Below are 27,510 nucleotides of genomic sequence, written 5' to 3' on the forward strand. Positions count from 1 at the left end.
ATCGGGCTCCTGCACCCACGTGGGAGACCCGTAGGAAGCTCCTGGCTCCTGGCTTTGGATCGGTGCAGCTCCAACCATTGTGGCCAATTGGGGAGTGAGCCAACGGACGGAAGACCTCTCTCTCTTTGCCTCTCCTCTCTCTGTGTAACTCTTTCAAATAAATAAATCTTTAAAGAAAACTATAAAAAGATTTTTTTTTTTTGACAGGCAGAGTGGACAGTGAGAGAGACAGAGAGGAAGGTCTTCCTTTGCCATTGGTTCACCCTCCAATGGCCGCAGCGGCCAGCGCACCGCGCTGATCCGATGGCAGGAACCAGGTACTTATCCTGGTCTCCCATGCGGGTGCAGGGCCCAAGCACCTGGGCCATCCTCCACTGCACTCCTGGGCCATCCTCCACTGCACTCCCGGGCCATAGCAGAGAGCTGGCCTGGAAGAGGAGCAACTGGGACAGAATCCGGCACCTCGACCGGGACTAGAACCCAGGGTGCCGGCGCCGCAAGTGGAGGATTAGCCTATTGAGCCATGGTGCCGGCCTCTTTCAAATAAACAAAAACTTTAAAAAATTTTTTGATTTTAAAAATTAGACTTAAGAAATAAATACATTGCTACAAGACACAGGGAAGAAACATCTGACGCAGGATTTCTTTGCAGAAAAGCTCCATCTGCTGAGAACACGGTATCACTGAGCAGGGCCCGGGAGGAAGCACACTGAACCCGACTCTCACTAGCAACGGCGGTAGGTGCGGGGAACCTTGCCCCACGCTCTGCCAAGGATCAGGAACCTCAGCACCGCAGGGGGAAGCGCATCACCACGCACACACTTACTTACAGAGCCTGTTTATTGCCTAATGAGCAGGCACAGAGTCCAAAACGATTTTACAACACTTAAAAGGGTACAATAATTACAGAAATAGAATGTACACTAAAAAGGGAAAATGAGCACAGAACGGGTGGCCCAGATAAAGCACATCTGAATCAAAGGCATTTCGTCTTTCCTACGCAGCACTCCCTTCTGTAGAACCAGGGTCACCTTCAACAGAGACGGGAGAGAAAGGAAACTGAATCACCGGAGCGCTCACGGGTGCTGTCGAGGACAAAACACGCCAGTTTCATTCTTGGTTCTGCAACTGAAATCGTGGAGGAACTGAGCTAACAGCTCCAAAGTTGTGCGTTGATAGTTCCCAGTTGATGAAAGGCTGTGTTTGATCTGTGGGCCCAATTCACGGTTCTTTGGCAAGTAAGAACTATTTGCATTTCTGAGGCAGACGATTTCAGCGAAAGGAGCGAAGCGGGCAGAGCTGTTTCCTTCTGTGCAGCCATGTGTCAGTTTCATAAAGTGCACCTCTGTCCTGTCAGCTGGGGGAGACGGATAACTGAGAACGCGTCTGAAAGCACACAATGCGGAATGCAGACATCCTGAGTGCAAGGCTGTGGGATCCCTGTGCAAAGGCGGCCGGAGCCAGTGTTCAGACAAGGTGCGGTCTGCCAGCAGGAGCAGAGAACGCTGACGCCGGATCTCAGCCATGGCCAAGGAAGTGCACAGAGCACATGACAGAGGGCGGACTTGCAGCTCTCTGTCACCGTGTGTCACTCGGCCTTGGAACCACTGTTGGAGCTCCGGCACTGCAGGGTGAACCACAGACTCTCCTGGGCTTCTCCTGTATCTGGACGTGCTCTGTCGGTCCCACGGTCACTTTCCCTTCGTAATGTGCTCTGCTGCAGGGTCAGAGTCCCAGGGAAGTCACTGCTCCACTTCCTGCAGACAAGGCCAAGGGCACAGGCTCCGGACTGCAGTGGGGAGCCTGATGGGGGGTGCAGCCAGGCGTGGAAGCATGCAGGTAAGGTTCTAGATGGAGCTGGAGCTTACGGCGGGTGGGGGAGGGAGGGTCGGGGGGAGGCCCCTCCAGAAGGCATCCCAGGCATCCAGCGGTAACAGGGCACTTAGGGCTGCACGGGCAGACAGGTGGATGAGTCTTTTGGTGATGTGGACCTTTTCCTTACGCCACTCACGGTGTAGCAAAACTGACAAAAGCGTCCACACTCCTGACCAGTAAACCACACACCACCGTGGCCATGACAGCGTACGGTCCAAACTACCAAGGCGTTGATGAACCAGTTCGGTGAACAGAGGCTGCTTTTGCAAGTGCTGAGGCAACTTAATGATTCTGACTTCTTCACGTGTGTGAGTGACCACTACAGGACGAAGGCAGGGACACGGGTACTGGCAGCCACGTAACCAGGGTAGGCTGGCTGTCTCTCAGGTGAGGCTCAGAGGCTGACCCAGGCGTGGCCAGGAAGGCCCTCCCACGGCACAGCGTACAGGCCCCCGCGCCGAGGCTGGAACAGGCAGCTCACCGGCACACATTCTGCGCAGAGGTTCAGACTGGCTGGCCACTTTCATAAACGGAGAGGGCATCTCTCACACCCACATTCCTGGTGTCTCCTGACAAATCAAAGCTCTGGCAGCCCCAGGCTGCTGTTTCTAAGTGGCAACATGGGTGGGGCTGGGGGGCTGCCGGGCCAGCTGGATGGGCTGTGGGCTCCCGGCTGTCCCCTGGCACCCCCTCCCTCCACTCACGTCCCCTGCTCTTTCAGGTCGGGCCAGGATGAAAGCGCTGCTCTCAGCAGGCGGAGGAATGCACTTCGGCACTGAGGACGTGAGCCGGCTTTCCAGCAAGTCACAAGGTACACTCCGCACGATCTACAACTTCAGCCTGCACCTTCTCGTATCTGGGAGTGCTGGCAGTCCGCTACGGCACACTCTCCACGCAGTTCCTGAAAGGTGATGTCCTGTTTTTAAGAACCGGCGAGGTAACGGAGGAGAAACTAACTCAGATGATTGCACACGTCTTACCTTTGAAGTCCTTAAAAACGAGGAGGCGCGCAGAGCAGCTCTGGAGAGAGGGCTGTGGCGGTGAAAGGAGGCGCTGAGTCCTGGGTGGGAGGTGCGACCCCACGCTGGGGGCAGGTCACTTCCCATCCCCACAGCTCCTGGCAGTGACATCTGAACAGTGGGTGGAACCAGACCAGTTCCGGCTGGCGAGGCTGACGCTTCTCTTGGTCGCCAGGCGTTCTGGAGAAAGCGCCTGTCTTCCAGGGGTGGGGAGGCGGAGGCCTGGCCATGGTGGCAGTGTGGGCGGCGCTCCCAGCTGCACGCAGCCAACTCAGATACACAGCGGAGGACGACTGCTTCATCTGACTCCACAGACTTCAGGATGTCAGTAAGACATCGGAGATGGGAGATCACGGGAAAAAGAAATTAAATAACATTGAACATGACAGAAGGGCGAGAAGAGATGGATCAATTCACTGTTTCCTCCCAAGAGAGACTGTTGCACTAGTTTCAGAAAGTGACAAGGTCCTTTCGCTGCACACGCGCTTGGAGACGCCCCGCACGCAAGAGACTGCAGGAGGCTGGACGAGTCACTATTGCACGATGCTTGGTAGGGAACGGAGGCTGTGTTGATTCTTTTTTCTAAACCCAGCTCGCTCAAGAAAAGGTTTCACTAGAAATCTCATTCAGTTTTAGCCACAGGCTGAGAGCTGCGGAGGATGGGGGAGCTTCCACGAACTTTAAACAATGAAGCTATGCTTCTGGATGTCCATGGTCAGTTCAACAGTGGCTGACAACACAACTGAACATCAGGAACTAAAACTGGCAAACAGGCACAAAATAAGGCAAGTGGGTTAAATTAATAGTTGAAAATTTGTTAGAAAACATGCAAAAATAATACTGTGTTTTCTTTTAAAAAGTTTTAAACCATCATCCAATGCTTCGGTAAAAATCTGAGGAATTCCAGGTCTGAATTTGAAACTGGGCTGTAGAAAGTCTAGAAAACAGGATGGGGCTGCATGGTTCAGTTGTTGTTCTCTTTGGTGGTGAGGGTGACCAGCTGCTTGGCGGCCTTGGCGATGTCGTAGGCGCACTGGATGACCTGCTGCGTGACCTGCTGGACGTCCGTGGGCGAGCCGGAGTCCCCCGGCAGGGCCTTCTTGCACTCTGACTGCAGACGGTAGGCACTGGATGTCAGCAAACGAAGGGAAGTCTTCACCGTGTCAGACCTGGGTTTCTAAACAGAAAACACAGCCGTTTGCCATGAACTACAGGGTGGGCGTCCAAGAGCAAGGGACACGCATTCTCCCGCAAATAGCTCGGGTGTTCCACGGAGCGCAAGGCCGCTGGTGAAGCGCCTTTCCAGCGTGGCGCAGTGACCACGGCAGGAGCGAGAGGTGTGTGACGCCTGCAGTGTGTGCGCTCGGAGGCAGTTTTGGGAACATCAATCCACACGGGTGAAAGGTTTCCCCGCCAGCACTCACTCGTGCATCTCTGGCGCAGGACAAGCGCGTTTCAAAGCCCGACGGGACTGCCTGTGAGCACCTAGGCCTCACGCAGGAGGCGCCTGAGAAGGCCTCTGGGGCACACACCCCTGAAGTCCACTTGCCAGCACCTTTCGGAAGGACCCTCCCAGAGTCCCTGCGGTTCATGGAAAAGGGTCTGAACCCAGTGAGGAGGAGACGACTTACTTTGGGGAATAAAGCTGCCATTTCTGTCACGGCGACGTGTATCCTCTCTGAGCAGGGCACGTAACTGAAAGAATACAGAAGAGGTTATTCCACTCAGAGACAGGAAGATGACCCTGCGGGTATCTGTTTCCATCCCCTCACGGAAGGGGCTGAGGTTGCAGCAGCCCCTGTGCAGCCCCCACCCCCCTGTGCAGGAGCCCACGGCCCCTCTTCTTTCCAGAAAGTTCACCCAACCTGCTAGAACCAGCCTCCAGGGATGAAGCGTACACTGGCAGAGTCACAAAACAGAATTTAAAAAAAAAAAAAAAAAAGACATTCACACATACTCAGGTCGGTGGTGTTACATATTCCCAGTTTCTAGAAGGCAAAGGGGCATTTCTTTGTAAGAGGCCACTCATGAGAAACACAGGACTGAAAAAATCCGTTACACACGGAACTGCAGCCTACACCACGCCTGGTGTCACTTGGCCCACAGACACTTCTCGATCCCTGCCGCCCCGATGCACCGGAGTCGCTGAGGAGTGAAAATCGCACTGAGCCTGCTCCGCCTGCTTGTCGGGACACTGATCTACCTTCTCAGCAGTCAGCACTGCTGGCTTGTCACAAAATGCTGCCAGTGCAGTCCGAACCGTCTCCGCTCCCTGCTGGGCTCTGAGGAAACAAAGCACTTAAGTCTGCCTGTCCTCATCATTTCTTCCAGGCCACTTGGCCTTCTAGAAACTCCACAGACAGCACAAGAGCGACAGCTGCGGAAGCATGGCTTTTATGGGAACTGACAAACGCTCCCAACAACCAGTGAGGCTGAAGGTTTTTCTGACACCCATTTTTCAAAAGAGGAATGTGAGACCAGAGAGAACCTGCCCAGGTCCCTCAGCTCTCAGAGCAGGGGCCGAGCTCGAACCCCACGTCCAGTGCCTGAGCCTGGCTTCTGACAACAGGGGATGGACTCACATCTTTCTTTTTCCTAACTGATCTTCTAAAATCTGTTTTCTTTTTTAAAGATTTATTTATTTGAAAGTCAGAATAACACAGAGAGAGAAGGAGAGGCAGAGGGAGAGAGAGGTCTTCCATCCGATGGTTCACTCCCCAGTAGGCCCCAATGGCCGGAGCTGTGCTGATACAAAGCCAGGAGCTTCTTCTGGGTCTCCTACGTGGGTGCAGGGGCCCAAGGACTTGGGACATCTTCTACTGCTTTCCCAGGCCATAGCAGGGAGCTAGATCGGAAGTGGAGCAGCCAGGACTTGAATCGGCGCCCATATGGGATGCTGGCACTGCAGGCAGCGGCTTTACCTGCCAGGCCACAGCGCTGGCCCCTAAAATCTGTTTTCAAAAAGTTCTATTGCAAAGGCAGAGAAAGAGATACAGAGACACAGATCTCCTCAGGAGCTGGGAACTTAACCCAGGTTCTCACATAGGTGGCAGGGACTCATGAACTACAGCCATTGCCTGCTGCCTCCCAGGTGTACATGAGCAGGAAGCTGGAATGGAGAGCAGAGCCAGGACCCGAATCGGGCATCAGTTACAGGTTGTGGGCATCCCAACCAGTGGCTTAAGAGCTGCATCAAATACCCACCCCTCACATCTTTCCTACACAGGTGAGTGCACTCTGACTTGTGACAAGGACTACAGAATTAAGACTTTGGTTTCATCCAGGATTCTCATTCTTGGTACTGTGACAAGCAACAGATGGGGCTAATTCCTGCACCTTAAAAAGATTTGCACCTTGAGTGCCACCTGCTATGAGGTGCAGAGAGACAAATGGATGGTATGGAGCGATGGTTCCTGGGTACCACATCGCCACCATGCCTGGGCTTCGATTCTACGGGGACTGAGCCCTGTTTTAGGAGGGAAACGCTATGTGGGAAAAGCACTGCAAGAAAAGCCCCTTTTGAGCACATTGGGAAACGCTGTTCTGAATGCCACTGGCTTGGCCACATGTTGGGTTTTAAAAATTTACCTTCTGGGGCTGGTGCTGTGGTGCAGCAGGTCAACGCCCTTGCCTGAAGTGCCAGCATCCCATATGGGCGCCGGTTCAAGACCCAGCTGCTCTACTTCCGATCCAGCTCTCTGCTATGGCCTGGGATAGCAATGGAGGTTGGTCCAAATCCTTGGGCCCCTGCATCCGTGTGGGAGACCTGGAAGAAGCTCCTGGCTCCTGGCTTTGGATCGGGGCAGCTCTGGCTGTTGGGGCCAATTGGGGAGTGAACCAGCGGATGGAAGACCTCTCTCTCTCTCTCTGCCTCTCCTCTCTCTGTGTAACTCTTTCATATAAATAAATAAATATTTCAAAAAATATTTACCTTCTAAGATACTTGACTGAGAATGAGACCTATAAGCCTCACACACGGCTGGCTATAGTTTCAGGTTGAGACACAATGCACCCTCTCCCCCTGTCACAGAGAAGGAAGCTTTCTAAGGCCATCTCTCGCAAAAGTTGACTATGTTAGAAAGTCCTCAACAAGGCACAAACTCATCAGAGGGAGTTCAAGCTCATAACTTTATTTTAAAAATTATTTGTTTAAAAGTTGTTTCTTTATTTGAAAGGCAGAGTAATAGAGAGAGGACAGACTGCCCATCTACTGGTTCATTCCCCAAATTCCTGCAGTGGGCAGGGTTGGGCCAGGCTGAAGCCAGGAGACTTTAACTCCACTGGGGTTTCCCAGATAGATGGCAAAGACTCAAGTATTTGGGCATCATCTGCTGGCTCTCAGCTGCATTAGCCGGAAGCTGGATCAGAAGCATGGAGCAACGGGGACTCAAACCCAGGCACTCAGGTGTGGGACACGAGCTGTTGGCCAGAATCCTAAATGCTAGGCCCGATGCCCACCCCACCAACTCTGGTTTCAAGCCGAAAAAAAAAAAAAAAAAGAACTAATGAGTAAAACCTCTGCATCATTCTCTTATGGTCTTAAAAATATAAATCACAGCCGGCGCCGTGGCTCAATAGGCTAATCCTCCACCTTGCGGCGCCGGCACACCGGGTTCTAGTCCCGGTTGGGGCGCCGGATTCTGTCCCGGTTGCCCCTCTTCCAGGCCAGCTCTCTGCATCTGCTATGGCCAGGGAGTGCAGTGGAGGATGGCCCAGGTGCTTGGGCCCTGCACCCCATGGGAGACCAGGAAAAGCACCTGGCTCCTGGCTCCTGCCAGGATCAGCGCGGTGCGCCGGCTGCAGCGGCGGCCATTGGAGGGTGAACCAGCGGCAAAAGGAAGACCTTTCTCTCTCTGTCTCTCTCACTGTCCACTCTGCCTGTCAAAAAAAAAAAAAAAAAAAAAAAAAAAAAAAAATATATAAATCAAAAAATGACATGCTGAATGGATTTGTACATTAAAAAAAAAAAAAAAGAAAAGAAAAGAAAGAAACTCCCCAAATCATACCAGCACCACACTGCAATCTGTGAAGCCAGAAATGGCCTTGGGGCAGATGTTTATATTTCTGACAACTATCAGAGCCACACAATGTAAGCACATTTTCAGTTTAGCTTGAAATACAAGCGCAGCACTTCTGAGCTGGAGGGAACGAGAAGTGAAGCAGTGATAAACGGGGAGAGCACTGGGAAGCAGCGTGCCTGGGTCAGCACTAACCACTGTCAGAACCGCTGTCAGAACCGTGTTCTGGAAGCTGTGGAACAGCTGCAACAAGACACCAAGGCACCGTTACCAAGGCTGTGACCCCACGCACAGGGCCTACGTGTTTATGACACGTGAGGCTCAAGAGGCTTGGGTGACAGAGGACGCCTCGGAGAGGAGGGAGCACCACGGTGAGCGTTTTTTTGGGGAGGGGGCTGAGAATTTCCGCAGGTTCCTCCAGGGAGCCTCCCGCGGTCTTTCCGTGAAGACTCACTTGACCTTCAACACACAGACTGTTTTCTCCCTTTCCTAGCGGGAAACGGTGACACTGGGGCAAGCGTGAGCTGTATAAGAGAATCAGGGCAGACAGGGGAGGCCGCACGGCAGGGCCAGGAGCACCGGGGAAGCCACGGGTATGGATGCGTGTTCCCAGGAAGGGAACACAGGGACGCAGCAGGCAGTTCTGTGCGCCCGGACTGCCTCCTGTCCAGGCAGGCACGGACACAAGTTCTTCACTGAGGTCCTAAACTCTTGACCTAATGGAAAGATGAGGCTGTCCCTGTGGCTGAGCCAACTCTCCTGCTTTTCCAAGCTCGGGGGATGGGGTTCAACAATGTTTAAGGAGTGTGTCTCCATTTCACCTGCTGTGGGAAACAGGATGTCACTCAAAAGGGTTTGCAACTTCCCAGAAGTTCCTGAAGAAGTTACTCCCCGTGAACTTAAGGATTGTTAGAGCCTGAGCCACTGCCTTCCGCAGAGCAACAAATACCTACAGTGGGTGGGCATTTGGTCAGCAGTTACGATGCCTGCATCCCACACGGGAGTGCCGGGGTTGGATTCTCAGCTCTGACTACCCAATTCCAGCTGCTCCACTTCCAGCTCCCTGCAAATGCACCTGGGAAAGCAGCAGAGGATGGCCTGAGTGCTTGGGCCCCTGCCACCAATGTGAGAGACTTGGATGAAGCTCCTTGCTCCTGGCTTCAGTCTAGCCCAGCACCAGCTGATGTAGCCATGTGGGGAATGAACCAGCAGATGGAAGATCTCTCTCAGTCTCTGTCTCTCGTTCTCTCTAACTCCACCTTTTGAATAAAATAAATAAATCTTCAAAAAAGAAACCCAGAATTTAAAAAATGTTTATTATTTTCTAAAGATTTATTTAGTAAAGATTTATCTAAGGCAGACTTAAGAGAGAGGCAGAGGCGGAGAGAGGTCTTCCATCTGTTGGTTGACTCCCCAGATGGCCCCAATGGCCGGAGCTGGGCCAAGCAGAAGCCAGGAGCTAGGAGCTGCCTCTGGTATCCCACGTGGGTGCAGGGATCCAAGGATCTGGGCCATCTTCTACTGCTTTCCCAGGCCATAGCAGAGAGCTGGATCAGAAGTAGAGCAGCCAGGACTCAAAACTGGCACCCATATGGGATGTCGGCACTGAAGGTGGTGGCCTTACCCACCATGCCACAGTGCCAGCCCAAGATTTATTTATTTTACAGGCAGGGTTATAGAGAGAGGGAGAGACAGAGACAGAGGTATTGATCTCCCATCTGCTGGATTATCCCTCAAATGGCTGCAATAGCCAGGGCTGGGCCAGGCTGAAGCAAGGAGTCAGGAGCTTCATCTGGGTCTCTCACATGGGTGACAGGGGCCCAAAGACTTGGGCCACCCTCCAATACCTTAATGTGACCATTAGCAGGGAGCTGGATTGTAAGTGGAGCAGCCAGGACTCAAATTGGTGCTCAAATGGGATGCTGCTATCACAGGGGTGGCTTAACGTGTTAAACTACAATGCCAAAATGCTTATTTTGAAAAACAGAGTAACTGCAACATGAATTTCTGTTCATAGGAAACAGACGCTTCTTTCACAGGCAGAGAATCTTAGAGGTTTACACAAATACATGAGCACACGTGTACACACACGAGGGAAACAGATGTCAGGTTTCTCTCAGGACACCTTTGTTTCTACAGCTGAGGGGACCGCAAGGTATAGCAGTGGGCGCACAAGTCACCTTGGGGGAGGAATTGAGCCTAATGTGAAGACACTGGTCAGGATGCCGGCATCCCACACCAGAGCGCCTGGGATCGATGCCCCACGCTGGCTCCCGCTTCCGGCTTTGCTCATGTGCACTCTGGGAAGCTCAAGTCCTGGGGTCTCTGCCACCAACACGGGAGACCTGGACTGAGTTCTCAGCTCCCAGCTTCAGCCTAGCCCAGCCCTGGCCATTATGGGCCTTTGGGGAACGAACCAGCAGATGCAAGAAGCTCTCTTTATCTGTTTCTGCTTCCCAAGTAAGTTAAGAAGCCACTGCAAGCCCTAAGGCACCTTCTCTTCTCCATCTAGAACAAGGCCCATCACTACTCCAAATCCACCGCAATTTTATTTTATTTCCAGAGCAATCTTCAAAAGAGCTGCACCGTGAGACGCAACAACTGAAGAGCACACTAAAAACCCAACGATGCTTACGCATCTGCTCTCCCGCCTTGGAGCAGCGAGTTCCCAACAATCCCTGCAGGGCGAGTACACATGCCCGCCCCAGGCAGGGTTTTCAGCCCCCTTACCTGTCATGTTTATTTTCTTGGGCTGCTCTCAAGAGCTCTTGTATGTTCTTGGTGATCTGTTCCGTCTTCCGTATGACGTCTTCCGTGCTGGGAAGGCTGGGGCTTGGGGCTGCGTGGGGTTCTGCTGTGTCTGCTACTGAGCTGTCACCTGGCCACACCATACTCCTTTGACGTCCTTTGCGGCCTGACCTGGGGACGTTAAAGAAGTGGCTGAATTAGACACTGAAGGTGCTCGTTAGCTGCTTGTGTGTCTTGGAGCCATGCCGCCTGCCTGAAGGCAGGAGAGGGCCGAGTCTGGGGTTTCCTTCACCCTGTCTAGCAGGAGCCTCTCCATAAGGCTGTTTCATCAAGGGGCAGTTACAGCTCACCCCAGGCTGTTTGATTCCACAATTCCTTGGATGGAAATGATGATTCTTATGGACAGGATGACCAAGGGGAGGGAATAACTGGCTGGGTGTGGCCTGAGAAATCCATCCCCAGTTGAGCCAATTCTGTGGGGTACAAGTGCAGAATGCAACTTGACAACAAAGTGAGGCACTAACTTAAGCACATTACAGATACCTAAATACACAAAGGCCCACAGGACACACTGGCAAAAGGACAGAGGCCCTGGGTCAGTGATGTGAGACGAGTGGGCAGGTGAACCACGCATGCCAAGACCTTAGGAGTCTGAATGTAGGGAAAACGGGTAGGAGGTGGTGAGTGCCCTTGGTCTGCTACCAGGCCTCTGGTATGTCTCCCTCAGCCCGCCCCTGCGCCCTCATCCTGCAGATGTACCCCAGGTCATCTGGCTCCATGTCGTTGGGGGTGTTGTCATAGTCACTCTCGGGTGTGCTGTTCTGCTTCTCCAGCCTGGAGGCCTACAAGAAAAGGGGACCCCCATGAGTTAGAACATGAGACCCTTTCTGGGAGTCTTCCCTGGGAATCATTACCTGTTAGGCTACATGGCCGCCATGCCCAGATCTCTCTTGGGGTAGGAGCCAACCCTTCACTGAAAAGTTAGTAAAAGACGAGCAGCAGATCCAGAAATGATTTCATTTCCTCTCGGCACCATTTTCTTCTTAGCTCAGTGGCTACTTCGTAAACAGATCCTTGGTAGAAACTAACACAGACATCAAGGCAACGCGCCTTCGTTTAGTTCCTGATGGAATATGGAGTTTCTAACACAGTGAGAAGCCGGGTATCCTGTGTCCTGCTGGTTCCAGTGCCCCATGCCTGGGGCTCTGAGGACAGCTAGGGCTCAAGACACTGGCCCTCCAAGCCCTTGGAGGTGGCTCTCATGAACCACACGAGTAAACTACGATTACTAACTCATGGCCACATGTTGTTTGTGAACCAATGGATTAATCCAGTATGACACCTGGTTTCAAACCACTTCCATCTGTTTCCAGAAATATCTACTCCTTAAAATATACAGATTCAGGCAACTGTGGAGATTCAAAACTGGGATAAGATTCAGAAGAGGAATTCCAAAAATACTTTGAGCAAATGGCAGCCCTGCTAAACACAGGGCCTTCCTGGATGAAAAAACTTGATGGGGACCACATTCCTCTGAAGGGACCATGTCAGTTCTGGAAGAGTCTAGAGAAAATGATCTTCCCTCAGTATTTATCATACTTGATAATCCCTTCATCGAGAACAGGAGTTGGCAGAAGCTGATTCAAAGCCTAAACAGATTACCTCGCTATTTCCAGCTTTCTACCCGGAATTGCATTCAAGTTCATGAAATCGTGTGACTAAGGAATTTCATGGACGCTGCAATAAAATTGAGCATGTAGCTGAAAAGCACAGTCTTGCTGAAACACGTGGGGACCCTGTAGCTTCACCCAGAAGGAAGACTACTTCAGAATTACGTCAGCTGAAGAAGGCCTCCGGGAGGTCTAGTTGCTCGCTCACCACTGACACACTGCTGGGCCCTCTGGGGAGCAGCAAGACAGCCTCAAGCCGGGGGTGCCTCCCCACTCACCCAGTTTGCTGCCTGTCCCAGGGCAAATGCTCCTCTGCCTGCTGAGGTCTGTCACATCCCCCAGGACGCTCTTTATTCCCTGGCTACTCTAACGCATGACACTTTCTTTGGGCTCCTACAATTCAACATGGACTCCTACTTTATCTCCTCAGATTCACTGGGAAAATGATGAAAAGCACTGGCGTGGAGCCATGTGGGACATCTGTTAAGCTAAGTTCTGTAAAGTCTGGGAGACTTTTGAGATTCCTTTGCTATACCTCCTACCAGGAATCAGTCCTGATTTTGTGAATGAATCAGTGTTATTGGCCACTGCAAGTTCAAATGCAAGATCAATGTCTGCTATCACCTTCAGTGCAGGAACAGTGAGTCAAACTATGGTCTTCCAGCTCTGACCTCAAAACCAACCCTTCATCCCCACAAACAATTCTTACCTTTCACGGGGAACACCTAACTTTTAATTTTTTTTGATGAAATATATATATATATACACACACACATACATAGATGTGTGCATAGACATACACACATATAAATGGAATGTAAAAAAAACTTGCATTTAAATAATTATACTGAAAAATTCATCCAGGGTTGCTCCAGAGGAAAAAAAATCTAGCAAATAGAATTAAATCCAGAAAACTCCACATCTTTATAATGGATCTTTTCACCTCCTTGATGTCAATTTGATCACTCTAAGTCGAATATACAACCCACGGTGACCAAAAGTACCGAGCTGCACTTAGAACAGTTAAGGAGTAGCGACTCACACCCAGTAAGAGCGTCCAGGAAATGTTTCTCAACAAGAAACCACCGCCCAGGAAGTCAGTTACTTACACGTGGAGTCCTCCACCGCTGTGAGCAAAGCCTATGCCCAGGACTTCAAGGCAGCCAGCGTTTAATCTCGGGAAAGTGATTGTAAACATGCAGAGCCAAGAGCTACTGGTTAAAAGTGCTGCCTCCCACAGCTGTTAACAGAAAAGTTACCTTATAGCTGGTGCTGGTTCAGCTGATTTAATAGAATACATCTGCAGCTTTCTCTGAATACAGATAAGCCAGAAAAATCTAAGCCCGTGACGAAGCTGTCAGGAACAAGTGTGATTATCAGTTTAAATGGCTGTGAATTTCGTATAAAGCTCTGTCTCAGCAAGCAGCCCTTGCAATGATTTTCAAAGCTACCAATAAAAATTAAAAAAAAAAAAAAACACATACATTTCACAGTGGGTGAAAAGTTGACTTGACTCTTATTAATGAAACTTCAAATGAGACATCTCACGACTACCCTAACTGGAACGCCACAATGGAAATGCTATGGTTCAGTTTCAGGCCTGCCCAGAGGACTAAGTCCCATGCATCAGGACATCTTTCGGTCAGACTGCTTCAGGTGCTGTAAAGAATCCCAGAAGGGCTGTGCTGAGCCCCTCACCAACGGCAGTGTCGAGGAAGAGTCCCCATTATCCTCTGGGTGCAGGAGGAGGAGACAAGGGCCCTGTGCAAAGCCACAGAGACACCACCCTCCTTCCGTTCAGACAGAGGGAGCCAGGACCTGGATGCAGGTCTGCAAAGCCTGCTCTCACGGTCTTTCCAAGTTGCAGTCATGTGCATTTTGTGCATGAAAATATACGTTTTTTAAGTTGATGGTTTCTGTGGGAGCAGGGACCATGTCACCTAGCTCCTTAGGACCCTTAACTGACTTACAAAAGGCTGGTGACGGAAGGAGGTGCTGAATGAGCACTTGTTGCCTAACTACTCTAACAGGAACTTCTCAGAATCACACGCTGCTACTGAGAATGAGAACCAGGGGTCAGCGTTGTGGTGCACAGGGTTAAGCTGTCGCCTGCCATGCTGGCATCCGGTCTCAGAGTGCTGGTGGTGTAAGCCCCAGCTGCTCTTCCAATCCAGCTCCCTGCTAAAGTGCTTGGGATGCCAACAGATGATGACCCAAATACTTGGGCCCCTGCCATCCATGTGGGAGTTCCTGGCTCCTGGCTTTGGCCTGGCCCAGCCCAGAGCCATTGCAGCCATTTGGGGAGTCAATCAGCAGATGGAAGATCTCTCTCTGTCTCTCTCTCGCTCCCTCTCTCTGATTTTCCCTCTTTTTGGCACTGTGCTTTGCAAATAAATAAAATAAATCGGGGGTGGGGAGAGACAAACACTGTATACCAGCAGGCTGGGTTTGACCAACACCACAGGTGAACAGCCACTTCCAGTGCCATGAGGGGTGCAATTCTGATTTCAGGATGCAGACTCTAAAAGCTTAGTCTGTCAAGTGTGGTGCGGACACAAACCTGTCAGAGGTTTCAAAAACAAACGTATGACAGTTTAGTGCTTCAGGGAGTTCAGATACAGGAGTTTCCGTCCAGTAAGTGTAGCTCTGAACTAACTGGACCGATCTGCCCTACGAAGGTTTCAACCAGCAGCCAGCTAATTTTCCTATGGTTTAAAAAGACAGTGTGCTCAGAACAGATGCCCCAGGGTGATTCGCGCACTGTGTTAATCATGATGTGAGAACGAGCAAGGTGGAGTTAGACACAGGGAGGCCGCCCCTCTAGACAGGCGTGCGTGCCCGTGTGTGTGCGTGAGAAACCAGGAAGGAAGCGCCGCCTCATGCAGGGCGGGGGGCAGTTAGCAGGGACAGGAGGGCCGGGCCCAAGCACAAAGCGCCCAGGAGCACTGCCCCTCCTCCAGAGCAGACCATTCAAGTGTACTTAACCCTTCGGGCGCTTTCGTCCCTCGACCAGGAAAGTGTGGAGGGGAAGGAAGGCAGAGACGAAGAGGAGGTCACAAGCGCACTCCTCCCGATCTGGAAGGGGAAAGAAAACACACTCGGGAAAACACAAAACAAACAAAAATCCGACCACCTACCAACTGGTGCGAGACCTCCACACAATTTGAGACGAGGCTGGGCTGCCAGGGAGAGCTTGGGGCAGTCCCCAGAGACACTGAATCCCTTACTGCAACACCTCGGGGAACGGCTGTGGATTTAATAAGGCTACATCCGCATGAGGGAAAAGCCATCACCTGGCATAATCTGTCACATTTGCCAATCTTTTCTAAACGACAGACTAAGTGCATTCATTTCACTGGGACCGGTATCATGAAAGAAGAAAAATGTACAAATGATGATAGGTGGACGTATGATACCAATCTAACATTTAGCACCATAATTGTAGACATTTTGCAATAATGTTACATGTTTACATTCTACATTTTTCAAAAATAGAAAGGACATTACGAAAAATAACAAAGGTTGTTTTTCCTGGATTTTGTTTTCAATTCTACAAACATAAGATTCTTAATTAAATGGCATCCACAGTCCAACAAATGCATCAGCCGAATTACCTTAGAATGTTAAACCCAACTAATTTAAAGAGAAGCTGAAACAATGGACTTGCAGGCACAATATAACAACGCTGTAATTTTATCATGATAAAACTTGACAAAAATTATACTAGGGCTTAATTTAAAATCCTTTAACTTTACAGTTACCCTGATAATGTTTTGAAACTGCTATACATGTGATTTAAGAAACAAGAACTTTGACACTTGAAAACATAAATATTACTCTCTGGAAAAAATCACACTGGAAAGTTTACAATGTAACATTTTGTCAAAACAAGATTTTTAAAATAAATTAACCCAAGAGAAATAACATATTTGAATACCTCAGAACGCAATGCTTGTCTCATGGTAAAGTGAGGTTGTTGGAGCCCTGCTACCGAGTACAGTCTTTGGAATTCAGCACTTGGAAGATGGATGTAGCATTCTCATATTTCATTTTTATGCTATGACAAAGCCACACTTTGTCCAGGAAGGGGAGGGGCAGAGGACAGGCACACTAACCCAGCAGGCACACTGAGCATAGCAGACAGGCTTCAAAGGCCTGGAGCTCCTAGACCTGCCCTTTGGCCACAGACACCGCCTGCTCAAATGGGAAATGCTGAGAAGGTATCTTGGAGCCCAGGCACTCCAGATCATAAAAGGGCCTGTCCCTGTCTACCTTGAAGACCACACTCACTTCTGCTGGTGATCTCCACAATCCATTTTGTTTTAGGAAATGGGGAAGGAGGTGGATGGTGGGAACTGAATCATGGATACGGTGGGGGTGGGGGGCGGGTGTGGGAGTCGAGGTGGAACCTGACTCGCCCATTTGACTGGAAGCTTTCAGCCCGTGACCCCGTGTGCTGTGGGAACATAGCAAGCACCCGTGGACATTACTGCAGCAAACACCAGGGCAACTCTCGGAGCTCAGTTCGCTAAAGCAGAGGCATGGGGATCCACAGGTTCAGAGGGGGACACAGAGCAGTCAGGCTGAGGCTGTACAGAGCGCAGGGCAGAAGCACCAATGGGGTTACTTACGTGTGCCGGGAAGGGCTGCAGTCTCGTCCTGCTCTCCTCGGGGTGGCTCGCCTCTCCCATTGGGAGATACGGGTTCTGACCTGATCCCGTCTCATACATGGACATGGGCCGACTGCCCCGAGCAGACGGACGTCGCTTTAAGGAAGAGTGGTTGGAAGTATCTGGGTACTCAGAACCAGTTTGCACCTGACATGTATTGGTGGTGGCCTGTTTCCTGAGGTTCGAATTTTCACTCTGCAGTGTTTGAAGCTGAAAGAAATGTTTGGCGTGGGACTGTGTTTTTCTACAGCAAGCAGAAAAAGCAAACACCAAATAAACGAATACAGCTACCAGCTTTAAACAAGAACAGCAGCAGGTGATGACTTCAAAGTAAAAACGCAACCACAAACAAGAACACTCTTCTGGAATGAGGGAGAGCAATCAACTGACTTCATCAGGAGGGAAATTCAAGCTTCATTTCTGAATGTGGAAAGTCCTACTTCGGAATTTTTGCAAACTAAATGTCTCCCAATTTAAAAAAAAAAATTTGTCATGGTGGGGCTGGGAATTGTTTGCAGGCAAGCTATACCCTGGACTATTTATTTTAAGACTGTTTCAAGCTAGGACTTGAGACTGTTAAAACATCTCTGCGTAACTTGCTTTTCAAATGAGCCCTGAGCAATCTGCAAATGCCCAAAGCGACAGCAGACACCATGGAAGCAGCACAAAGGTAACCAGACTTGCTTTGCAAAGCAAGAAAGAAGTCGAGGTTCAGTTCATGAAAAATCAGATTGGCTAGTGCTTTCCCAAAGGCCAACAAGAAAAATTATGATCAGTAAGTTTTTATTACATAATATTCTCGATAGTCCAGATAATTCGGCATGGGGGGTAAGGCCCCGCGTCATGGTGAGTGTGCTATATTAACACTGCATCAAGAGGACAACAGAGCAAGGCCAGCATCTTCATTGAGTGCTCCGCGCAGTGTGCTCGCTTCCCTCTGGTGACCGACTGTCTTTCAGCCAGGGCTGGAATATCTGGCCTCTCTTTCCTGCGGCTTTGTCACTCACAAAGCATGACCATGGTGCTGTCCAGTTCTGGACACGCTAACCTGCCTGGCACCACGTCATCTGACGCAGGGACTGTCACCTGGAGGCCCTGTGGGCTCTTTCCACTCCTCACATGCGGCTGCTTCGCAGGGTCTGAAGAAGTTAGGGGGGCGGCAGGGAAGCTCGTTACTCCTCAGCCCCTGGCACTCTGAACACCAGGAAGCGTGTCCATTCTGCACGTGTCCTTGCCCTCGGGTGCTCCTTCATCTTCCGTGACACTCTATGCGCTGCGTGTGGTGGATGTTCAGCTGTCTACTCTTTGACAGAGACTGTAAAATCTGACCAATTCCCCACCGGTACCAAGCAACAGTGCTTGTGCCAGAGGACGGTTGCTTTGTCAACAGCAAACCTATTCAATGTTAGGAGTTACTTTCAATTTTGACTTAGAAAGCACCGATCTGTGAAAAACACACCAATAGTAGCGGCTCCTCTTCGTTAATTATCATCTTTTCCAAGCAACTGTTAAATGTGAAAGATCAGATACAAATCACGCTACTGTGTCAACCATACAGATACATACGACTATATATAAAATCTTCCCTAGCTTCCCAATAAAATCAATGCATCTCTGCTCCTTAACAGACTCCCCACACTTGACATTCACAGCGCCGGCACTCTGGAAAAGCAGCTTCCTGCCGCTTTCAGAGCCAGACCGGTAACTCGGGGCTTCCTCGCGGAGACAGCCAGTAAGGACGGCCAGCTCGCTTCTACACCACAGACTCTCGGGCTCCACCTTAGATCTGCAACTCGCTTTCCAAACAGGGAACAGCTGCACAATGACAAGCAGTCACTGGAAATCCTTACGTTCCAGGGGACAGACAGGCATGCGGTGCCTGTCGAAACGACTAATTAGGGAACCCAGAGCTTAACGTGAAGTGGTCAAGGCCCAAAGACCCGAGGAGTGCTGACCAACACACCTGCTTCAGCAGAGACCTGGTGTGTCTGCCCACGCCTTTGTCTGCACAAAAGCCTCCAGCTGCAGACTTTCAGACAAGCCCTTGGAGCCTGCAACTTTTTACCCTGGCTCTGGTCACACCTCTCAAACATCCAGCCTGGGCGTTTTCTGGAAGGTGTTTTCAGACGAGCAAGAGTTCCAGGTTTCAATATTTAAAAATTTTAGTCCTGTGAATTTAGAGATAGCCTCGGATAAAGTTAGTGACGCTTATTTTGTTAAGAACCAGGCCACACACTTTTGTTCGGAAGGAGCAGAACAGAGAGTAAAAAGTTAAGATATTGAAGATAATTTAGTGGCATTTTTCTAGTCACTGGAGATACAACCAATGAGCAATGGCAAGTGACTACACTTCTCAGTTCTAAAGCAGCTCAGGACATGGGCTTTGAGACGCAGGCTATCTCTGGTGATTTCCACAAGTACTGAAAGGAGCATTATAGTTAAAAAAAAAAATCATAGGTTAAAAAAAAAAAAAAAAAAAGTGATGCCTGACGGGCTAACACTGGCCAGGTCAGCACGTTTCAGGAAGAGCCATCCCAGCAGAATTATCAGTCCAATTATGAGCACACACCACTAAGCGAAATATATTTCAGGAACAGCAGAGGAAGCACAAGTCCTGCACAACATGGCAGAGGGGCTCACGGCACGTGCTGTTCACGGCGGGAGGCCCCCGGGGGGCTGCCTGGCCTTCAGGAGCCCGGGTTCCCTTCATTGCTGGCACTGGAGGCCGTCACTGCAGGGTCTCTAGGATGACCTGGAGCTCAGCCCTGAGAGCACCCTGTACTGCCCCCGGCCGAGAGGCGCAGCGCTCACTTCCTCGGCGAGCCGAGCAGCGCGGGCCCAGTACAGTCCTCGGGTCTAGAAAACAATCCCGAAACGTGACTCCTCAAAGGACAGCAGAAAGAGCCAGACTGGTTTCTGCCTAGGGAAGCAGACCCTCAGAGAACTGGATGATGGGATTTTCCCACTTTGTTTCCTCAGCCTTCCCAGAAACCACTGCACGCACAAGCCCCTCTTCAGTCTACTGCTTGCTACTCAGTCACGCTGCTCTCGGTTCTGATTCTCTCACGTGCTGGGCAGACCCGACTGCGCCTGGCTAAGCGCGCAGCTGCTGCCGCTGCAAATAAAGAGCTCTCTCTACCAGACTGTGGGCCTACTCTGCAGCAGGCAGGCCCTGCTCCCGGCTCCGAGGACACCACAATTAAGTGGTCAGTCTGGGGGGAAAATAAAGCAGGGATGTGGGCCAGGGCTGCCAAGGCAGGGGCAGGCATTGAGTCAGTGCGGTGTGAACGGGAAAGGCCCCTGCCTGGTGTGGGCGGGTCTAAACACACCCAGGGCTTCCTCTGCTCTGTCTCACCACATGGTGATTCTTCAGAAGCAGCCAGGGGAAGACCCACGTCCACGGAGGGGCAGCCAGGTTCCAGCAGGCACAGGCTAGGGGGTTCACGGACTGGGAGAACTTACTCTGGACACACTTCTCATTAAGGCTATTCCATTTCAAACACATCTTGCCTCCAACATGACAGGTGCGCCTGAAGATTTCTAGGTGTGTTATGGTAACTTTGTTCATCCTCCCTCTGACCACAGCATGGTGCCTAGGGGTCTTCCTTATGCTACGGGATTAAAAGTCAACCGCCCTGGCATTTATTAACATGTTACCTTTTTCTGCATAATTCTCAGCTCGTCACTCAAGTTGTTATTCACCTTCATTAGCTGTTGTATCTTGGCCTCAGAAGCCACTAGAGCGTTTTTGACCTCCATAAATTCCTGTACAGTGACTGGTCCATCTGATAAATCTGAATCTAGGCTCTAAAAATAAATTGGGGAAAATGTTCACAATCTGAGACGATGATAACATTAAAGACTAACAGCTAAAGAATTCCAAATTCTGGCCACGCCAACTGGATTGCAAAATTAATAAAACCAAATCAAGGCTTCTGAGAGTAATACAAAACTACAACATAAAAGTTGGGTCACTTCAATACTTAAAAAATTTAATTCAATATTTTCTAACTGGATGGGCAGTAGGGCTACACATCTAAGCTGACAGCTGTCTACGGAGCTTTGTCCTGTCTTGCCTGCCTTACTGGCTTGCTCATTCTTCTTTACTCGTTCATTCCAGCATTTTCAGAGAGCACTAGGCAATGTCCTAAGTGCTTGGGATGTGTCAGAAAACACTCCTGCTTCCATGGTGTTTACATCCCAGCAGCATGAGAGAGAGAAAATAAAAATAAGTAAATACATGGTGTGATCGATGGTGATTAGTGCTGTGGGCAAAGGTAAAACGGAGCAGGGTTGGGGGCTGAGGAGCTGAAACAGGGGTGCAAGTGGGCTGCATGTTAGTCAGGGAGCTGGGCAAGCCTCTGAGGAGGTGAGGTGTGGATGAGAGCCTGGGAGGTACAGGAGCCAGTCCCACGTCTGGAAGAACACTCCGGCTGGGGGCAGAGCTCAGCCCGAGGGAGTACATGTGCAGGGTGCAGGCCTTGGGAGGTCAGTCAGTCAAGAGGGCCCAGCACGAGGGTCCTGTAATGGCCTTGGCTTTCACTAAGTGAACCAGGCGGCTTCCAGGGAGCCTGGGTGGGGGCCTCTCCTGCACCTGCCAATGGCACCATCATATTCTCAGTCATGTGAGCCGGAAAATTCCAGACACATCTGTAAGTCTGTTTCTTCACTTCAGACCTCCAAATTACTGCCAAGACCTTTCTACATAGTCTACCTTCCTCATGACCCATCGGCAACGTCTGTGGAATACTCCCGTGGGCCTGCCGAGGGGATGCAGGAGTGGGTGGGCTGCCTGGGGCTCCAGCCCCCTTCCCTGGCTCACTCTGATGCCATGGTCTCTGTCTCACCTGGGCCCTCCTCACCTAGGGCCTGAGGTGGCTTACACCAATTTATCGGGACTTCTTGGGGAGTGTCTTCCCTGGGTTCCCTCCTTTTACTTTCTGACCTTTGCCCTCTTGCCCTGTCTGAAGCCTTCTGGGCTATGGACTGCGTGTGAGGCCAGGCTCCTGTCACATGCCTGCTGACGTACCCGAGTCCCAGCTCTCCAGGCTGTCCCTCTGCAGGGCAAGCTGTCTCTCCAGGTGCCCTGGCTTCGCCCTTTCTCTGCCCCACCCACCCTGCTCTGCCTCCTCCAGAGGCCCTAAGCCCCTGGGTCCTGAGGGCGTGTCTTAGAGCCAGCCCGGCCAGTACTGGCTCCCCCTCCTCTCTCGCCCTCTGCCCCTCTGTGAGTCATACCATGCATATCACTTTGTATCTTTTGCCTCACCCATCTCTCCTGTAGACAGGGACATGCTTAGGGGTCAGGGACTAGGCCTCCCTCAGTGGAGTTATTATCCAGAGAAGTCACTTAATCAACATTTGTTGAGTGACTAAAACACACCCGTCATTCCTCACAGGCCTTACAAAGTCACCAAGGTGGCAGGGCTGTGATTTCAGCAGCTGGTCAGGGACGAAGGACCCCTATTTGCAAACCATTTAGCTTGCTTCACCTCTGCTTGGCCCAAGCTACAGTGAACCCAACTTGAGTCCCACAGCCTTGGTGACTGACACACAGGGCCGTTTTGCAGAAGGAAGGTTTCTACAAGAAGCAGAGCCCCTCTGCGCGAGGCGTGCCCGCTCACCTTCTGCCGGTTTGCTCTGCTTGCTGCTGTGTCCACATCCGTGTCTTCGTCTGAAGCCACACTGTCATAGTCTGGCTGGTCATTGTCCTGACTCTCGGTGCTGTGCTGGTTACTGATGGTTTTCAGTATGAGCTCCACATTGTCTACCAACAGAAGCAAAGAACTTTACTTCAGGCTTAAAACATTGCTTTCCTTCCAAAACAAACTACTGAGAGGATAAAAATGGAGAGTTAGCCACTTAAAGGACAGAAAGAAAAACGACAAGAATAGCAGCATCACAGCCACACCCGACCGAGCGGGAGACAGAGAAGTCATCCCGCAGACGGACAGCTGTGCAGAGCAACTGAAGCAGCCCCTCACCCGCCTGCCAAATGTGAGCAAACCAAGGAGCTGGCTCAGCGAAGAGAGGCTCGGACTAGCGGGAAAGGTCCCTAAGTTGCTACTGATAGAGTGTGGCTTCAGACTTGAAGGTGAAGTTGTCACAAGTCAAAACAGAAAGCGAACTGTTGAGGTTTAGAGACAGGAACCCTGGCCTCAGTCACCTGAATCCCAGTGAGACAGAAGGGAGGAAAATGAATCCAGTGCATGCACACTTGCATTTTATTCAGAATATCCTCCATGGTGGGCAGGACTCATCATTCTGCAGGCCCTAACACACTATTTTAAAAATTATTTATTTGAAAGGCAGACAGAAAGAGACAGCAAGAGAGAGATCAAGATCTCCCATTCAATGGTTCACTCCCCAGATGCCTGTAACAGGCACAGGGAAAGAAACAGAGAACAGGAGATCATCCATCTACTGGTTCCCTTCCTAAATGGCTGCAACAGCTGGGGCTGGACCAGACCAGGCTGGGAGCCAGGAGCTCCATCCTGCTTTCCCACGTAGGTGGCAGGGGCGCAAGTTATTTGGGCCATCTCCCACTGCTTTCCCAAGGCACACCAGCAGGGAGCTGGTTTAGAAGCAGAGAAGCCAGGACTCGAACCGGTGCTGTGTTATGGGACGCTGGACATTGCCTACATAAGATTCTACCAACCACCCACATCTCTCCAATTCCTGTCAGGCAACTGAAGGAAACCTCTGATTTCTAATAGTACTTACCTGATAGCTCAGTGAATCGTATCTTTGTGATGAACTACGGTTACTTAAAAGGACTAGGTCTTATTTTAATTTTTAAATTAACATTTAAAAACAAATACATATAATCTGATGATAGAGTACTAAGATTCGATATAGGAAATACAGAGCGATCACTCACAGTCACTGCTGTGTGTTGAAGTCTTTTTTCTAAGTATATTTATACACACTCAGTCAATCTCTTATTCTTGGCAGTCCTGCTCTAAAAAATGGCTGCAAAGTCTGAATTAGCAATGTGTACCCTCCGAGGGAAAATACAGGGCTAGCTTCCCGAGAGCCTCTGGTCATGACCCTTCCTTAACCAATCAATACTCAACTGTGAGACGTGTGTGCTTCTGCTTGAAGACCCTTATCTAATACATACCACTGACTCGGCACCGAGCTCACAACTGCAACAGACAGCACACCTAAATGACGCTACTGGACACGCGGTTTTCTTTGAGGCACTCAGAGCCTTCTCAGTCTTTGGAACACCAGCAGTATTTCAGCACTATGCTTGGGGCCATTTTTGAACCAAAATCACCAGCAAAAAACACAAAAACACGAACACGGCACTAAGCCAACAAATGAAAGGGCCCCTCGCAGCCAGTGTGAGGCCCCAGCAAATTTTAATCGATGTAAGTGACTTTAGGAAGCAACAGCAGGTAAGATGCCATTCTAATCAAGAATTTTTTCTATGTTCTTTAACAAGAGCCAGTCCAACTCCCGGGTTAATTTCAGGATATAATTTATAAGAAAGGCCAAGTCACTTAATATACTTCCAACCAAACTTACAGGACTGCACGAAGCTGCCATGTGAAGGACTGCGTTCAGTAACGTGCAACTTTAAAACTGACACTTGGATTGAGTTTAGAAGGACAAAAGCACAAAACCCTTAGAGGGCTGAGCAGTTACCTTTGGCACTAGAGAGAGGACTGCCTTGCTGCCTCCTCTTGGCGTCGCTGAGAATGTCGATGACCAGCGTGGCAAACTCGTGTGCATTAAACCGAGCTAATTTCTGTCTGCCCTAAGGATGAGAAAATAATTGCCCATGTTCCCCAGTGTAAGTACACATAATCTGACCACAAAGCTGGTCAGATTATCGACAACTCCTGCAAAGCCCTTCCTGCCAAACAAAACTGTGATCCATCACAGCCATGACTGACTCAAATATTAACAGTTCAAAAAAAATAATCCTTTATATGGGAGAAGTTCCTAACATTTAAATTCTCAAAATGTGAGAATGTATTGTATTCTTGTGACCAAACATAAAATGATTAATTCTTTTATTTTTTTGAAGTACATCTAGTAGTAAAAAATTAATGTGGAGTAAGATCTTTCAATTTCAGAATAAGGCGAACGGTTTGGACGCAGGGACTCTGTCCTCACCTGTGGCCTATAATCACAACCTCCAGCACCTTCCTCACTGACTCAGCGCTGCTCCTTGAGAAGCACGCCGGGGCTGTTGCTAACACTTCATTAGCACACACGGCGCTCGGAAAGCCAGCCTGCAGACCTGCTGCTATCAGGACATTCCCAAAGGGATGCACTGGATTTTGAGGATTCTGAAACTAATTTTAAAAAAATTGCTTCTCTGAAGTCTACAGCAACATAAAATCTGTAGCATGAGATAGCTCATCCTGCCATGTTCGTTCAAGCCTGGAGTATCCTCTATATTTTATTATTTTGACTGAGGAAACTTTGGCAAACACCTTTATGTTGCCTTCTTTGATTACTGCTAAGAGTGAATGTTCTTGCATATTTGTAAGCCATTCACACTTCATCTCTGAGTTATTACATATTCTTTTCCAGTCATCTACTTACATCTATTGCTTTGGTTATCATTTTGTGAGTTGTCTGTCTATAAAAAGTACGAAATTTTAGTCAATCAAAAAATTTAAATAACTTGTCCTGGGAAACAGCCATCCCCCCACCAATACAACTACTAATTACTTTTTAAACTGAACCACTTGCCTGGTTTCGTGTTGACGAGTACTCGGGATTGACCGGAAGAAAGGGGACGACGGTTGTCTCGGTTACCAAGGTGCTGTGGTTTTGTGTGGCAAGCCAGACTAGCCAGAGGAAAAAGCCAGAGACAGAATCTCATCACACCTGCTCCTCTGGGAGGCACGGCTCACGCGTTACTAGGGAGACTTGGGAAAGCACACTCTGAGGCCAACACACTCAAAAGTCAATGTCGACACACACGATATCAGGACGGTAGGAATCGGGCAAGTACAACACTGAGGCTGGCAGCTTGTCACTGCCCACTGATAACAGAAGCTTAGCAGATAAAGCCACATGTCAAGTCACCTGCATCAGTCTCTCGCCTGTCAACTTCATCGTACACATCCATGGCAAGTTCTTCAAACAAATGATTACTTAGCTGAAAGTAAAAAATATCAGGAACACAAGGGACAACGATTAACACCAGGAGGACGAGAGGGGACTGGGACTTAATTCACCCTGTTATCACCCGAAGCCAGTGCTTAGCAAATACCCAGTGTTAGACAGACAGTAAGTTTCAAAATCATACGGTGGTCTACAAGCATCTGCCCACCGCAGCAGCCTCGCTGCTCGGTGACATACAGACAGGGATGCTGTAAGGAGCCCAGAGTATCCCCAAAGTGCTTAATCTCAAAAAGCAGGTTCCAAGTCTTCACTCCTCCCAAGCTATCGCCCTGTGATCTCTTCTGCTCCTCACAGCATTTGCCAGTTTGTCAAAATCCTAAGTTCTTGGCAAGTTAAGGCAGTGAAAACATGCCATCTTGAGAGAACACAATGTGCCAACACACAAAAATGCACACAGACCGTGCTTACGTTCCTTCGCCACCTGCCATGGTGGGGGCCCTCCCCGCCCCTGCACTGAGCTGCCCTCCTCGTCAGTGGGCTGTGTGGTGCCAGCACCCTCATTGGCAGCAGCCGGGGATGGGCCACACAACACAGGCCTTTCCCACCAAGACAAGGTTAAGTTCGCCAGAGCGGCTCCAGGTCTCTGTGCCTCATGACTCACCCCGAAACTTAGCACTCGGGGACCCCCTATTCTTAGAGGACAGATGTTGAATGTGTTAAATTCCCTACTGTGTTCCTGACCCCACAAGCAGTATTGGGCTCGGGAAACATCTCCCAGACTGACTGCAAGTGTGCTATGTGACGATTTATGATGCTGGCTACCAAGACTCCAGAGGAACATGGCAAAATAGGCACAATACGTTGTTAGGAGAACAAAGCAGGATATAAAATTCTGTAATGATTGAGTTCCATTTGAAAAAAATTGCATGCATTTGAAATAAAAACTGAAAGAAATATACCAAAATACTGAGCCTGAATCCAAGGTAGTGTGTTGTCACATGACATTTATAAATAAAAATGAACACTGAGAACCCAGAGCTGGGTTAGACGAGGGACTGGGAACTTGAACTTGCTCACAACCAGCTTCTTCCTCTAGGTGACGCCACACGAACATCCCTGTTACAGCCCCAGCAGGCGACGCCGATGGGAGGCTCGCATCCCGGGAGCTGTGCAAACAGCGTCGCATGTGGTGCTTCCGACACTCCCACAAACACAGCAGCCACTGCCGTTCTGTTTTACAGAAAAGGTGCTGAGGCTTGCAAGTTATAGCTTGCCTAAGCTACAGTAAATACATGAGGGACCAGAGATCCAGGTTGAATCTCATAAAACGCTAGTATTTTCTCATTCAAGAAATATAAATGTACTCATCTTTGTTATATTTCTCTCAGCTTTTCAATAGGGAAGAACAGGAGGGAGAGGAGGA

The 27,510-nt window shown here is 49.9% G+C and overlaps 1 protein-coding gene across 31 annotated transcripts in view; it reads right to left on the bottom strand.

The window, feature by feature from the left end:
* Positions 1–822: 822 nt before the first annotated feature.
* Positions 823–27,510, bottom strand: part of GIT2 (GIT ArfGAP 2) — a 53,767-nt gene continuing 27,079 nt past the window's right edge. For 5 of the 31 annotated variants that reach the window (XM_089322979.1, XM_008249111.5, XM_002721984.6 and 2 more), the window contains 11 exons: positions 26,049–26,121; positions 25,710–25,807; positions 24,651–24,762; positions 22,622–22,764; positions 20,658–20,807; positions 16,962–17,210; positions 15,316–15,405; positions 11,420–11,502; positions 10,643–10,831; positions 4,526–4,589; positions 823–4,071 (listed from right to left, as the gene is read on the bottom strand). In XM_089322979.1, the coding sequence (XP_089179105.1) occupies positions 3,859–4,071; positions 4,526–4,589; positions 10,643–10,831; positions 11,420–11,502; positions 15,316–15,405; positions 16,962–17,210; positions 20,658–20,807; positions 22,622–22,764; positions 24,651–24,762; positions 25,710–25,807; positions 26,049–26,121 (1,464 nt within the window). In that variant the 3' untranslated portion in view covers positions 823–3,858. Of the gene's footprint in view, positions 4,072–4,525; positions 4,590–10,642; positions 10,832–11,419; positions 11,503–11,574; positions 15,406–16,961; positions 17,211–17,766; positions 18,506–20,657; positions 20,808–22,621; positions 22,765–24,650; positions 24,763–25,709; positions 25,808–26,048; positions 26,122–27,510 lie in introns of those variants that run through there. The other 26 variants (XM_089322981.1, XM_070066030.2, XM_070066029.2 and 23 more) reach the window with 11 other exon arrangements.

This window comes from Oryctolagus cuniculus, chromosome 21 (assembly GCF_051225735.1).
Source record: "Oryctolagus cuniculus isolate XC-2025 breed Fujian yellow rabbit chromosome 21, ASM5122573v1, whole genome shotgun sequence".
NCBI lineage: Eukaryota > Metazoa > Chordata > Mammalia > Lagomorpha > Leporidae > Oryctolagus > Oryctolagus cuniculus.